The 13,628-nt window shown below is 49.8% G+C and overlaps 1 protein-coding gene across 5 annotated transcripts in view; it reads left to right on the plus strand.

The window, feature by feature from the left end:
- The window catches only part of amot (angiomotin), a 29,038-nt gene extending 16,119 nt beyond the window's left edge, over positions 1–12,919 (plus strand). For all 5 annotated transcript variants that reach the window (XM_072706781.1, XM_072706780.1, XM_072706782.1 and 2 more), the window contains 8 exons: positions 1,223–1,315; positions 2,387–2,532; positions 4,070–4,219; positions 7,371–7,570; positions 8,139–8,264; positions 8,869–9,104; positions 9,852–10,121; positions 10,621–12,919. In XM_072706781.1, the coding sequence (XP_072562882.1) occupies positions 1,223–1,315; positions 2,387–2,532; positions 4,070–4,219; positions 7,371–7,570; positions 8,139–8,264; positions 8,869–9,104; positions 9,852–10,121; positions 10,621–10,733 (1,334 nt within the window). In that variant the 3' untranslated portion in view covers positions 10,734–12,919. The remainder of the gene's footprint in view (positions 1–1,222; positions 1,316–2,386; positions 2,533–4,069; positions 4,220–7,370; positions 7,571–8,138; positions 8,265–8,868; positions 9,105–9,851; positions 10,122–10,620) is intronic.
- The last annotated feature ends 709 nt before the right edge of the window (positions 12,920–13,628 follow it).

Genomic DNA, 13,628 nt, shown 5'->3' on the forward strand with positions numbered 1-13,628 from the left:
GCTTCCTGTTGACATACTTGAGTGCAGGTTGTAATCTCCTCCGCTCTCCCATGCCTAGCTTGCTGAGGACAGTAAAGAAGTCCGTTTTTTGTTTTACCGGCTAAGTATATAGCATCCGAAACGGCTAACAGAAATCCAAGCGTTAAAAAAAAAAAGTAGTTTTCCCACGTCGCTTCTGTTGCTCGTCGTGGCTTGGAGCTTCAGCCTGTATAAATGATGGAGTTTCTGCTGATTGAAAACGTCCCGGCACGTGGCGGGAGGTCCAGAGCAGAACAGGACGTCCCCGCACACTAACCCTCGGCTCCCGCTTTCTCCTGGTCGTCCAGCTCTTTACAGCGAACACGTGGGGGGTGGGGGCTCTCCTTTAGCCTAGCGCTGTGCTAAACATTCCGTCGCATGTTTTTTTTTATTCGGCCGTTAATGCTCGATTGACGGGGAACTGGAGCCCGGTGCGCTCCGAGGGGCTCAGCGTTCTCGCTCGGGACGCCATCGGCTTGGGGAGCTATACTAGCGAAATAATGAAAGGAGACGTTTTGGAGCCAGTTCTCCTCGAGGTTTCGGCACTCCTAGGAAAACATCTCCGTCATAACGGGCCCATTGTCCAAGCTGGCTTTTATAAATCATCTTTATTAGTAAATTTTGACGTACTCTCGCTGTGGGAAAGGTTAGTGTTTGATTTCTGTTTTCCAATTTTGCTGAGCAACCAGGCCCCAGCAGTGTCTCACGCCGGGGGGGGCTGGAGGGGGTGGGGGGGGCTGGAGGGGGTGGGGTGGGGTGCTCTGAGTCAGTTTGACTTTCTCTGTGTCTCGACATCTATTAAAACCACTTTTGGGGGATTCTTATATCCCCCCCCCTGCCACCGCCCCCATTTTCACTCCTACCCACAATCCCCCTGCGTCCAACATGCTGACATTAGAGCTGTTTCACAGAAACCCCTGCAGAATCTTCTAGAAGTCCACTTGAGCAATCCCTGGATAGAAAAGCCCTGTATTATTCCGTCCGTTAATCGCCGTTTCGGCTCCCGGAACGCAAGCGATCGGGCTAGAGATACTCCGAAATGGTTTTTCCTGCAGGCCTCGGGTTACAAAATGTGAAGTTTGACCGTACCCCGAGCATAGCTGCGCTGTCGTGTGTTATTGTGGCGCGGAAATGAGTTCCCAGATGCCACCGACGGGGGTGTGTGATGTGGGTAATGGACACGAGGCTGTCTCTCCCCCTGCAGAGCGCATGGAGACTGCTAACAAACAGCTGGCCGCCAAGGAGTGCGACGGGTCCGAAGATAACCGCAAGACCATCTCCCAACTTCTCGTGCAGAGTAGGTCCATCAGCAGCCACCCCCCCCCCGTCCCTAGCTGTCACTCATATCCATGTTTATATATTTGCAGATTTATAGCCCTTGTACTGTAACTGGGTGTTTCTCAATATGTGTATTTGACCGTACTTGTTTCCTCGTGTACCCATTTGATGTCATCTACCATTGCCAGTTCCGATACTCAAAAACAGAAGTACAGAGGATGGTAAAAATCTAGATATCAAGGATGCGTCGGTTGCATCCTCGCCGAACGAGGCCAATCCTGTGATTCATTGCACCCCAAGTTCGTTCTTGGGAGGCAAGTTAGCAAGACGGCTCTTGCCAAGACCACAAGTATGATCTTTGCGTGTTTGGCATTGAGAAACCCCCACTGGTCCCACAGCTGGTCACAGGCATTCTGGGACTGGTGTGTCAGCAGCTGGTCACTGGATTAAATCGCTGATTGACAGCTCATGATTCATTCCACCCACCTTGTGGCTTTTCATCCCGTCTCTTCTGAAAAGCTGAGAAAGCAGTTTTTACTCAAAGTACACAGTCATACTGCTTGAGTGAAGTGCCTAATGAAAACAATATGGATAATTAATGCAAATCTAGCATGTAATTGGTGGGCAGTAATGTTGCCTCACACCTACAGTGCAGCAGGGGGTTGAACCCTGCGTGTGTGTGTGTGTGTGGAGTCTGCATGCTTAACCTGTGTCACATGGGTTACCTCCCATGCAGGGGCGGGGCCACGGCTGAAAGCTGATTGGCCCCCGGAATGCCCCTTCCGCCGTCACTCATCCATTCGAAACATATGATTGGCTGATAAGGGTGTTGCCCTTCTACAATCAACCCTACTCCCAGTCCAATGACATGCAGTTAATTGGTGCCTGTCATTTGTATGATTATGTGTGAGCCTAACCAGGAGAAACTGTTCGAAGGTGGACAGATGGATGAGAAATTGGCTTTTGATAAAAGCCTGGTAGATGACATCAGAGCTACTCGCCGTAGGCTCCGTGTGACCTCGCGGTCTCCTTGGCCAGACGCGGCCAGCGCGTGTTCCTGTTTCCATGTGCGGTGTCCGTGTGCCTGCAGACAAGGAGACGTTGCGTGAGAAGGAGAAGCTGGAGATGGAACTCAACGCCCTGCGCTCCACCAATGAGGACCAGCGGAGGCACATCGAGATCCGCGACCAGGCCCTGAACAATGCGCAGGCCAGGGTGGTCAAGCTAGAGGAGGAGGTGGGTGGACCAGCTTAAAGTCCAACCAGAGTGCAAATACAATTCCCTCCCCAGCTCTAAAGGATGCGCAGGCAACTCTCGACCGACGTACAAAAAAAAATAAATTATTGTGACATTAGCATGCTCGTTTGCGATTAAAAAATACATGAACCAAAACTATATCTATGCTAAAGAAAAATAGATTAAAAAAGATGAAAGAAAAGATAAAGAGTAAATTTTACTCAAGCGTATGTCACCATTTTTTGCATCGGTGCTTCCATGAACTCTACCAACAAGATCTAGTCCTTAGTATTTTTTCTGCAACACCAATGACCACAGTCCGTTCCAGGACCCAGCTAGGATGGGCTAGCACTTCGGCTACGGCCATGACTCTAGGTACCGTATCTCAGATTCACTTAAGCTGGTCTCACATAAGCCCGAGACCTGCCTGTAATTCCCGATTTCCCAGAAAACTCCGCATGAAGAAGCGGTGCCGTCTTACTTATGCTTGAAAGGCTTCACTACGTGACGTCATTTGTTGCTATTGACAACGTGAATTGCGTTTAGCCTCCGTCTAGAGTTTTGCATGCAGCTGAATTACTAGAGTAGGGCGAGTTTTAACCCAAAAACTCACTCACTGTAAGATTGTTTACCAGCTAAACTGCTGTATTCGTGTGACTTTTTTCTGTGGGATGGCCCGGGAGCGATTGATTTATGTATGTTTTGTTCCATACCTTCCGTATTGTTTTGCCGGCATAATAATTGCTAAATCATAAAGAAGCACCACCCTTGTTGGACCTGATCCTTCAGCCGTTTGAAGCTACTTCTGTCAGATTGTTTTTACGATGATACATCAAATTCCAAACGTGGTTGTTAAAGGGTAGGTTCTAAGGATCCAGTTGTATGTGCTTCACCTCTGCAGAACCGCCACCTTTTGAAGTTCAAGTGCCCCCTACCCCCCGTGATATGATCCGCTCGGTCCAGTGAGGAGATAGCGTACAGGGACCCCATGGGGGGGTGGCTAGGTCGGGCTCTGGGGAACGCTAGGCCAAAAGCGGCCTTTCATTCGAGCAGAAAGGACCCCCCCCCCACTGTGAAGTTGGAGAGGCTCCGAGTGCCGATCGGGTCCGCCGTCCTTCTGTTCTGAAACGTCCTGGCCCGCTCCCAGATGGCCCATTAACGAGGTCGCAGCGATTCGGGGGGGGGGGGGGGCAGAGAGCCCTGAAGCGCCGGATTGTTCTGCTTCTGTGCCTGGATTCCCCACAAATGCGCGCTTGTTCCTCTCCTGCGCCGGACGCCGTTCCTCGCCACTCAGAGGTGGTTTGGTTTTTCCACTGTGGTCCGGTGTCCTGTCACAGAACCAGTCTTGCCTTCTCCGGGTCGGGGAGCGAGGCCATGTTTACCAATGCGCTGGAGGTGGCATGAGGGAGATCTTTGTGAGATTGGGGGCTGGGGGCTGGGGGGGGGGGGGATTAACCTCCAGCTGACCGGAGACGTTGTGAGGATGTTAGGAGGATGGAGGGGGTGTGCACCTGACACTCTTGTCCTCCCCCTGCAGCTGAAGAAGAAGCAGGTGTACGTGGAGAAGGTGGAGCGCATGCAACAAGCCCTGGCGCAGCTGCAGGCTGCCTGCGAGAAGCGCGAGCAGCGGGAACACCGACTGCGCACACGGCTGGAGCGTGAACTGGAGGCTCTGCGGCTGCAGCAGGTGGGAAGAGATGTGCGCACCTGTGTATGCAGCACAGACACACACACAGACACACACACACACAGACACACACAGACAGACAGACACACACACACAGACACACACACACACACAGACACACACAGACAGACAGACACACACACACAGACACACACACACACACACAGACAGACACACACACACGCAGACACACACACACACACACACACACAGACAGACACACACACACGCAGACACACACACACACACACACGCAGACACACACACACACAGACAGACACACACACACGCAGACACACACACACACACACAGACACACACACACACAGACACACACACACACACAGACAGACACACACACACGCAGACACACACACACACACGCAGACACACACACACACACACAAACACAGACAGACACACACACACACACAGTCTCACAGACGGTGTACTCTACTGCCTCACAAAGGCAAAACGCCGTAACTACGCTGGCACTGAAACAGATGAACGGGTGTTTCGACCTCAGTTATAGTGTGAATTTTGTGGATACTATAATTTTCACATTGTTTTCTTCAAAATCCAACAGAGAACACTATATTTCCCTTGAACAGAAATATTGTACAGTATAGTATAATATACTATACAATACTATACTGTACAATATTTCTGTTCAAGGGAAATATAGTGTATACTATACTATACTCCAGCACAATATTTCTCAAGCTGGCCCTTGGGGATTCCCAGATGATCCACATTTTTGCGTCAACCCAAAATTGCCCCTGGGTCAATTGTATTGTGAAAGGCACTATATAAAGATAAACTGAACTGAAGACGATCTGAAAAAGGTGCACCAGACCATGCATGTAGATCCCTTTAGAGAAATCCATCCACAATGTGGCCATTTTAAAAATGCCAGCCCAAGTTTTCCCTTAAAAAAATCTTCTACCTAATTTCCTCTCCGCTGAGGACTTCTGCAGGCTCTCTCACCGTCATTGTGTTACTGCTGCGTATCACCCCCCCCCCCCTCCAATGAAGTGGTAATGTGAACATCTAGGACAAGCCTGCGTTAGTCCACCATCTGGTTTTTGTCTTTAAGGGGGGGGGGGGGGGAGCTCATCATTCTTAATTCCGCAAGATTCCAGAAGTTTCCCCCATACTGCTATGTTACAGATGCTTGTGGCAGAGTTGTGCCAAGATGAGCCAAGCGGAGAAGATGAAAAAATAAGAAAGGGGGCGGGGGGGGGGGGAGGGGGGCGGGGGTGCTTAATCTCTGTCAGAGTAATGAAAGCTGCTTTATATACAATTCGTGAAAAATCAAGATTTTGATTAAAGCTCGTGGCGAAACCGAGACCCAGAAGGAAAATTATCTGCAGGATTTTCCCAGAAAAGAGGGGGGGGGGGGGTGGAAATCGCTCAAAAATCTGACTTCCCCAGGAGAATTCTGCATGTCAAACTACACATAATTCCTGGTCCAGTGGATACAGTGGGAGCATCTCCAGATGCGTTTACATGACGAGAATCGAGGCAGGTCGTGTGAGATGGGGGCTCATGGGGGTGTGTGGGCTGGGGGGGGGGGGAAAAGAGGGGGGCATGGAGAGAATTTAGGGGAAAGGTTGCAGAGCGGGGAACGACGAAAAAATCCCGCCACCCCGACCATGTAGGACCAACAGCTGTGGACTCCATTAGGTGCTGAGAGACACACACTTCTGAGGGTGTGCAGGTGCAGTGGGGGGGCGGGCAGGGTTTCGGGGGGGGGGGGGGGGGTCAGGGGTATGGGGGAAGGAATCCCATCTGAAAATGGCATCATGGCTCCAGGCAGCTGTGACAAGTGAATCACCTTAGGAATTTGAAAAATGCCAGAGGAAAAAAAAACATTCAGGATGAAATAAAAGCTGCACTCAGCAAAACTAATATTACTAGTTGTTGTAACCCTGGCTGTACTGGTCAGAGTCGGGCTGCAGAGCCTTTGAGTGTCATGTGATCACTCTCCATTGTAGTCATAATGAAGGATACACCCAAAAGGTCTTTTTCATCCTGATCCAACATTGACTGTTTGTGCTGGGAAACAGATTTAGTTGATGTGAGCTGCCCCTCCCAGATCACACCTCAGCGTCTTGTTCGGAGCGCCCCAGACACGCTAAACCTCAGCCATTATGTCACGGCTTTTCTTCGTACTTAGGTTTGTTGCCGTGACGACTCGCTATCAATTAAAACTTTGACCTGACGGTTTGACACGTCCTGTTCGTCGTTACCGTGGAGGAATCGTCATTTCCCTGACGACAGCAAATCACCCAGGTTCCACAAAAAAAATTTAAAAAAACCAAACCGCCATTTATGCCCCACTGTGCTGGAAAGAAGTACCCCCCGTTGTCAGCAACCATAACGTTCCTCGCCGGCGACAGGACGTCCCGCGTTCATCCTGTGCATTTCCAGAACGTTCCTCCAATGGTGCTATGGAACATCCAGGTGGTCTTTCTGGCAGGCTCGAGGCAAGCAGCTCTGTTTTTGTCGAGCGGCGGCTTCCTCCTCTCCGTCCTCCCTCTCCCGCTCGGTGTTTTCCTTACGGCAGACACTGACGCTGATGTTGGCCAGGGCAGTAGAGGCCCGCGGATCCCCAGCACCCGCCCAGGGTCCTCTGAGGCCTCCTGTATGTCTCTCGCTCTCGCCGCTGATTTGTGTTGGACAGGCAACTCCTGGAAAAAGTAACAGTGGCGTGTTTTCTTAAATTATTCTTTCTCCATCTGTACGCCGTCTCGTGGTGCCGAATGATGGAGGCCCACATCTTGAAAGCTTTCATGACCTCGTCTCAGCCTCTCCGGCTGCCTCTCTGAGGTTTCCCCGAAATCTCCTTTAATCGGGGAGCGGTTTGCTTCCCCAAACCTGCCCCCGTGAGGTTTTTCTTTTTTTTTTTTGCAATTTAAAGGAGAGTCCTTCATCTCGTATCAGATCGTCGTCTCATCGATCGGAGCATCTGACTCAGATTAAATTTAAATTACAAAGTGGGTGACGGTCGTGGGAAAGCGTCTTGCGTTGTTTGTTTGATCCGACTCCAATTAATTGAAATCGTGAGCTGACCATTGAACTTAAAGTGATGCCGCAACATGAGAGAATTCCGGAAGGCGTCGACGGCTAACAGCGGGTTGCATTTCAGCGGCAGGGCAGCTCTCAGGGCGGCGGCACCGCCGGGGGGGCCGAGTACAGCACGCCGGCTCTGATGGAGCACCTCCGCGAGAAGGAGGAGCGGATCCTGGCGCTGGAGGCCGACATGACCAAGTGGGAGCAGAAGTACCTGGAGGAGAGCGTCATGAGACAGTTCGCCATGGACGCTGCCGCCACTGTCGCCACACAGAGGTGGGTGGTCATATCCCAACCACGGTCTATAGACCAAGACTGCCAACGTTGGTCAGCTGGCTGGCAAACCTGCTATAGACCACTAATTGAATCTGTTCTCACGTTTGATATCATGTCTTGGCATAACCCTCTTACTGTTAAACTAGAGTTTTGATTCAAAGTCAGATGTTAATCAGGCGAGTAAGACAGCAGGGGCAACTTGACTTTCGCTGTCCGAGTTGTACTCTCATCAACCTCTAGGAAACCCAGGATCCATCCCACCCCATCACCACCGGACAGTGCTACAGATTTCTTCTCGCCAGGGAGATTACATATGAAAAGTAGCTTATTCCCTCGGCCATTAGCACATTAAACGCTTCAAAATGCGTGTTCTTACTGGCTTGGTAATTTTTATTGGCTGATTTTATGACAGATGTTGTATTATGTACGAGCTGTGTCTAAGAGATAAAGTTTTCTTGGACCTCGAATCTTCGACCCTCCTTGGCACCGTAGGCGTTTTTTTTGAAGGTCTTAAATCCTGGAGGCCCTTTAGGACAGAAGGATGAGGGAGTTTTTTTTTCCCTCGTAGGGACACATCGGCTGGGATCAGTCACTCCCCCACCAGCAGTTATGACACCTCTGTGGAGGCACGGATCCAGAAGGAGGAGGAGGAGATTCTGATGGCCAACCGCCGCTGCCTGGACATGGAGAGCAGGTGAGATACACCCCCCCCCCCCCAGCAGCTAGCCTGCATTGTCAAGAATAAGCATTACTGAGGACATGATTACCTCATGAACACTGTGGAGCCAGGATTAGTTTCTGATGACTTCCAGTGCCCAGTAATTTTGAGAGTATTACCCCAATCAAAGACCGTGAAGTCTTTAGCTGCAGGCAAAAAATGAATAGTGTGTTGGTTGGACTTCGCCTTAATTACGTCTTGGGCGGAAAGTCGGTGGGATTGTTGTTGGTCCTTAGAAGCTTTGAAAAGCCTCATGGTTCAAAAAGGACCTTGTAGCCTTGGCGTCATCCTGCATTCCAGTTCTGTCGAGTTGACATCGGGACTCTGGACACTGAGGCCTACTGTTGTTTTCCAAAAACCAAAATATTTACTCGTTTGGTTGTCGTTCCCATTTTCGGTTGCCAAGGACGGTGTGCCATGCCTGGCACCGTAGTTTTAGTGCGTAGCCGCTGGCACCCAGTAAATTTCCATAAGCGTACTACGACACTTACGGCCAGCGAGGACCTCATGTGACCTCATCAGCCATGTGACCTCATCAGCCATGTGACCTCATCACCCGTTTGACCTTAACCCCCAAAAGGATCAAGAGCCTCCATGCCCAGATCATCGAGAAGGACGCCATGATCAAGGTGTTGCACCAGCGCTCGCGTAAGGATCCCGGCAAGTCGGATGCGCCGTCGACCATGCGGCCCTGCAAGTCGCTCATGTCCATCGCCAACGCGGGCAGCTCGGGGCTGCTGTCGCACTCGCTGGGCCTGAGCAGCAGCCCCATCACAGAGGAGCGCAAGGACGACCGCAGCTGGAAGGGAAGCCTGGGTAAGTGCCACGCGGGGCAGAGCGTTAGCACTTTGGGAATTACAGGATCATGGGGATTTCCTGCCTCAACACCACCCTGGCCCGGGGGGACAAATGCCTCCAAGAATACTGAGAAACACAGGCGGTTTTTATATTAGCATGCAAATGACCTGAAACCGGACATCACTCTTATTAACCACTAGAGGGCACCACACATTCCCTTTAGGGCAGTTTGAATACCTAACGTTGAATAACGACTTTAAAAGATTACAGTTTCAAATCCCTCAAGTGACTTCTGTGGCAAATGATTTCTGTGTCTGATTCCGAAATCCCATGTTTATCCTACGGGGCCAAAAGAGGATCGAAACAACATGTAGAGAAGGAGGGTCTTGTCCAAAAGCTGTGTACGAACACACCTGTCAGGTATGGGTTGGACGAGTTGACATTGTTTGGAGTCCATATCTCAAAAACTGTGGGAGGAGAAGCGACAGATTACATGTTCGCTTTGCAGTCACGCTAATTAGATTTATTAGATAAATTTGTCTGCTTAGTGGCAAAAATGGTAACGAACAGCGGTTGTGTCTCACAGCACTTGTTCCATGACTCTTTAAAGTGCACACGGGGCACAGAGCTGGGATTGTCACATGACTTAACTCTTTCCCTGAACGGCAGATGCGTTCCCTTGTAGTTTCCATGGTTACAGTGCTTGGCTAACGTCACGTGATGATGACCTGCAGTTTCTGCGTGTGGACTTTCCCGCACATTCAGGGGTTCTGCTGGGCCCCGAGTTCCGCGCGGACTCCCTACGGGCCGAGTCCATCTCCTCGTCGCCCTCACCCGTGTTCCCGTCCGCTCCCATGGTGGCCGGACACTCCAAGACGGGCAGTCGGGACAGCTGTACCCAGACCGACAAAGGACAGGAGTCTGGAAAAGCTGCTGGTGCCGGCGCGGCCCCTGCCTCTGCCACTCTGCCCTCCACCTTGGCGCCGACCCGCATCACCAGTCCAAGTCCAGTGTACATCCCAGACCGCATCGCAGGTACAAACCCAGCACATGACCACTGACCCGATTCCCCTTTAAGCACTGGCAGCTATTTAAATCCACATCGGGACTGTTAAACCCTGGTCACTCTAAACTCCAATCCCAGACAGGACTTGTTCTGTCATATTTAAACCAGGGAGCACATCAGAATTAGCACAAAACATCAAGTAGGTTCCAATAGCGTTTTAATAACACCAAGCTTAAATGTTTGCTTAGACAGAACCAGCATGAGAAGCACTGCTAAAAAAAAACCCCTTTAGGAATAACTGGAGAAATCAATCTTTGAATTCCACCCCATCGATCACCAAATAGTCTAACCCACTTCCTATTGGTTACCTCTGTTGGCTTCCATTGGGTAGGAAGGTCACTGATCGCAGAACAATAATCTCATCCATTGTGGCATTCCTCCAATCATCTGAAGCTGGGGTTTGACACACAGGTGACAACAATGAAAGGTTGGATGCCACACTAAGTCCCGCCTCTCTCCCCTCCCCAGATGTTCCCGTGTTCCACAGCAGCACGCTGGAGCGGAGACAGCCTACACAGTCACTGCCACAACTCATAACGCAGCCCGAGATGGACAGCGAGATGGTGGAGATCCTCATCTGAGCCCACTGATCTGGGGGGGGGGGGGGGGGGGGGGTGATCCTGTGCACACTACACACTAACTAACATCTCTCTAAGAAAAAAAAAAACTGTAAAAAGGTGAAGGATCTCTTTCTTTTCATCCTCTTGTAGTGGTAGCTGACAGACGTGTGTAAATGCACTACTGCTTGTGAGTGAGATTGTGTAGCAGAGACCCTGTACGCCCTTCGTACTTTTTGTCCCCTCCTGCGATCCGTTATTCTTCTGTACAGTATTGCTGGGGTTACTTCTAACCCTCCGGACCAAACGTGTTTCTTACCCTTAATCATTTGTTGCACTATTTTTGTTTTTTTTCTTTGCATTTTTCCCCCCAGTTTGCTACCTTTTCTCCCCCCAGTCTGGCTATTTATGAGTAGCTTATATTTACAGATTAAACTAGGCACTTGGGTAGCAAGCAATAGCATTTTAAACCTGTACATATTGTACTATGATACTGTAGGGCAGGTTGTTTTTTTTAGTTTCTTTTGTAAAATCGGAATGGGATAGACTTGTCACTGCGAAGAGGAGAAGCACTGGAAAAGCAGTGTCCAGCTCCTGTCTGGAAACGATCCTGTAACTGCGCTTGAACACTGAAGGGACCAGTGACCCCACTGGCCTGGGGTCACTCCGACCACGCTCGGGTACGAGCCGGGTGCATCGAGCCCAGTCGGTGCCAAACCACACGGCCTCCCAAACGTCCCGCCCCAGTGCAGATTGGAAAAGGGTTTTTGTTTTTCGGGGGGGGTCTGCTTCAGCCTGGACTTTCTTCGGTTAAACCACACACGTGTTTCCACCAAGATGGCCGGTCCAACATTTCACCGTGTCGCATTCCCAGAGGGTCCCAGTTGCTCTGTGGAGCCCCCTACTCTCCCCAAGCCTGGGTGTCATTTCCCAAACCGGAATTCCGGGCTCAGGGCCACCCACCCCTCTGCCCATTCCTTTCGCTGATCTCCGAAAGCCTCCTGCAGAGGAAAGATGTGGCCCTGGGGGTCTCTGTAGGGTAGCAAGGGAACACAACAGGGGCAGGTACCTACATCGAGCAGTATTAGCCATGTCAGGCTAACCGGATCGGCGAGACCGATAGACCGCTGCAGAACAATTCCGTCAATCCATCCATCATCCGACCGCTTGTCCTGGGGGGTTACAAGGAAAGTCAAAGGGAAGCCACTGCTGTCAGTTGTGACTGATGGCAACCTCACCCCCCCCCCCCACAAATGCCTGAAGCTGGTTTGCAACCTTCCCAGCTACACGTGTGGAGTATAAGGTGATCTGTGATGAGCACTCAGCACCTGCCAGGACACATGCCTCAGTATTGATACACATTCAGACACACAGAGCTAACCTGGAGCGCCGTGTGCCAGAGACTGGGCCCCCTAGTGGAAGTCTGCTGCTTTTCAGCCTACACCTGTCCATCCTGTTTCACATTTCTTTTTACAACTCATTTGAAATGCTCACATTTCGCTTTATTTTTTTATCTGATTTACTTTTGAAAGTCTTTTTTTTTTTTAAACAGGAATAACACGATCTTTTTGTTACTGTAGGAACATGTGTTCCGGGGTATTTTTGGTAGCAAAAAAAGTCACAGCAGCAAAACCTGACAGTAAGCAGCAGCGTCGTGTGTGTTTTTATGAAAAGGGAATTTCCGTGGGTTATATTTAGAAGACCGTCGCAGTATCAGTTCAGCTTCTAAACAATGTTGACACGCTTGCAGGAAATCTGTTAACTAGCTGGATGTCCGGACAATAGCAGGATTCATGCTCTCGTACCCGTACCCAGCTCAGTGTATCGGCTTGGCAAATTTTTCAGCAGTTCCTCCGGAACGACTCACTGCCACGTCTCGTGGAGTCGTCCGAGTTTCATCTCGCCAAAGGCTTTCCTGATAAAATTCGGCATTTTTCAAAAAAAAATTTTTTGCCAGTGTTACATACCCATCAAAACTTCGAAATCTCAGCCTAACGCCCGCCGTTGTGACCTCTCTGTTTCCATGCGGGAGACACAGAGGATGTTTTTTGAAAAGCGGTTGAAATCAACCGGAATAAAATTGAATGTTTCTTTACAGAAACTGATAAAACGTTGGTGTCCCAATTGGGGAAGATCAATTTCAGCCTGCATATGGTCGCAATGGGGATTTATGTGTGTGTGTATTTTTTAATAAATTTCTTTGGGTTTCACTTCTTTTCCTTACGGTTTGTGCTCCTTTTGTAAAGTAGCATTTCTGTGTTTTTCTACAAAGTCCACCACAGCGATGCTGCTTCCTGCAAGTGTACAGTCACAGTCCAAATCGAGCAGGTCGCACCGCAGTCTCTGTCTGTGGTTTGGGCTCCTGCACCTAAAACAAGCTTCAAATTACTTAGTTTAAATGTTTAACATTAACTTAAAAAGTGTTTCTTTTCTTAATTAAAGAAAAGCAGCATGAAAAGCATGTTTCTATTTTATTTGCCATTAGTATTTCAGCACATTTTGTGTAAGCTTAAAAATCACTATTAAAAGAATGCTTTATTTTATACATCATTTAATCTTCTGTGTAACAGGCATTTTTTAAATTCACATTTTGACCCTAAGGGGGCAGCACTACCATCCACCCATGCCCCCATTTGTGCCTGGCCAACTTACAGCACCCCAATTCCAGCCACACACACCTCCCAGATCCATGTTACATCACTAGGCTGTGTGTGTGTGTGTGTGTGTGTGTGTGTGTGTGTGTGGGCCAGTGTCCTGCGTGGTGTACATTCCTCGCTACACCTATCAGGATTAACTCGACCTGTATGAAAGAACGAGGGGAAAACTTCAGACCTAAATCACCGCACTGCAAGTATCTCCCACATGCAAGTATCTCCCACATGCAAGCTGACAGACCCTTGGTTCCAAGTCAAAATGGAG

The sequence above is a fragment of the Paramormyrops kingsleyae genome, chromosome 24 (genome assembly GCF_048594095.1).
Source record: "Paramormyrops kingsleyae isolate MSU_618 chromosome 24, PKINGS_0.4, whole genome shotgun sequence".
NCBI lineage: Eukaryota > Metazoa > Chordata > Actinopteri > Osteoglossiformes > Mormyridae > Paramormyrops > Paramormyrops kingsleyae.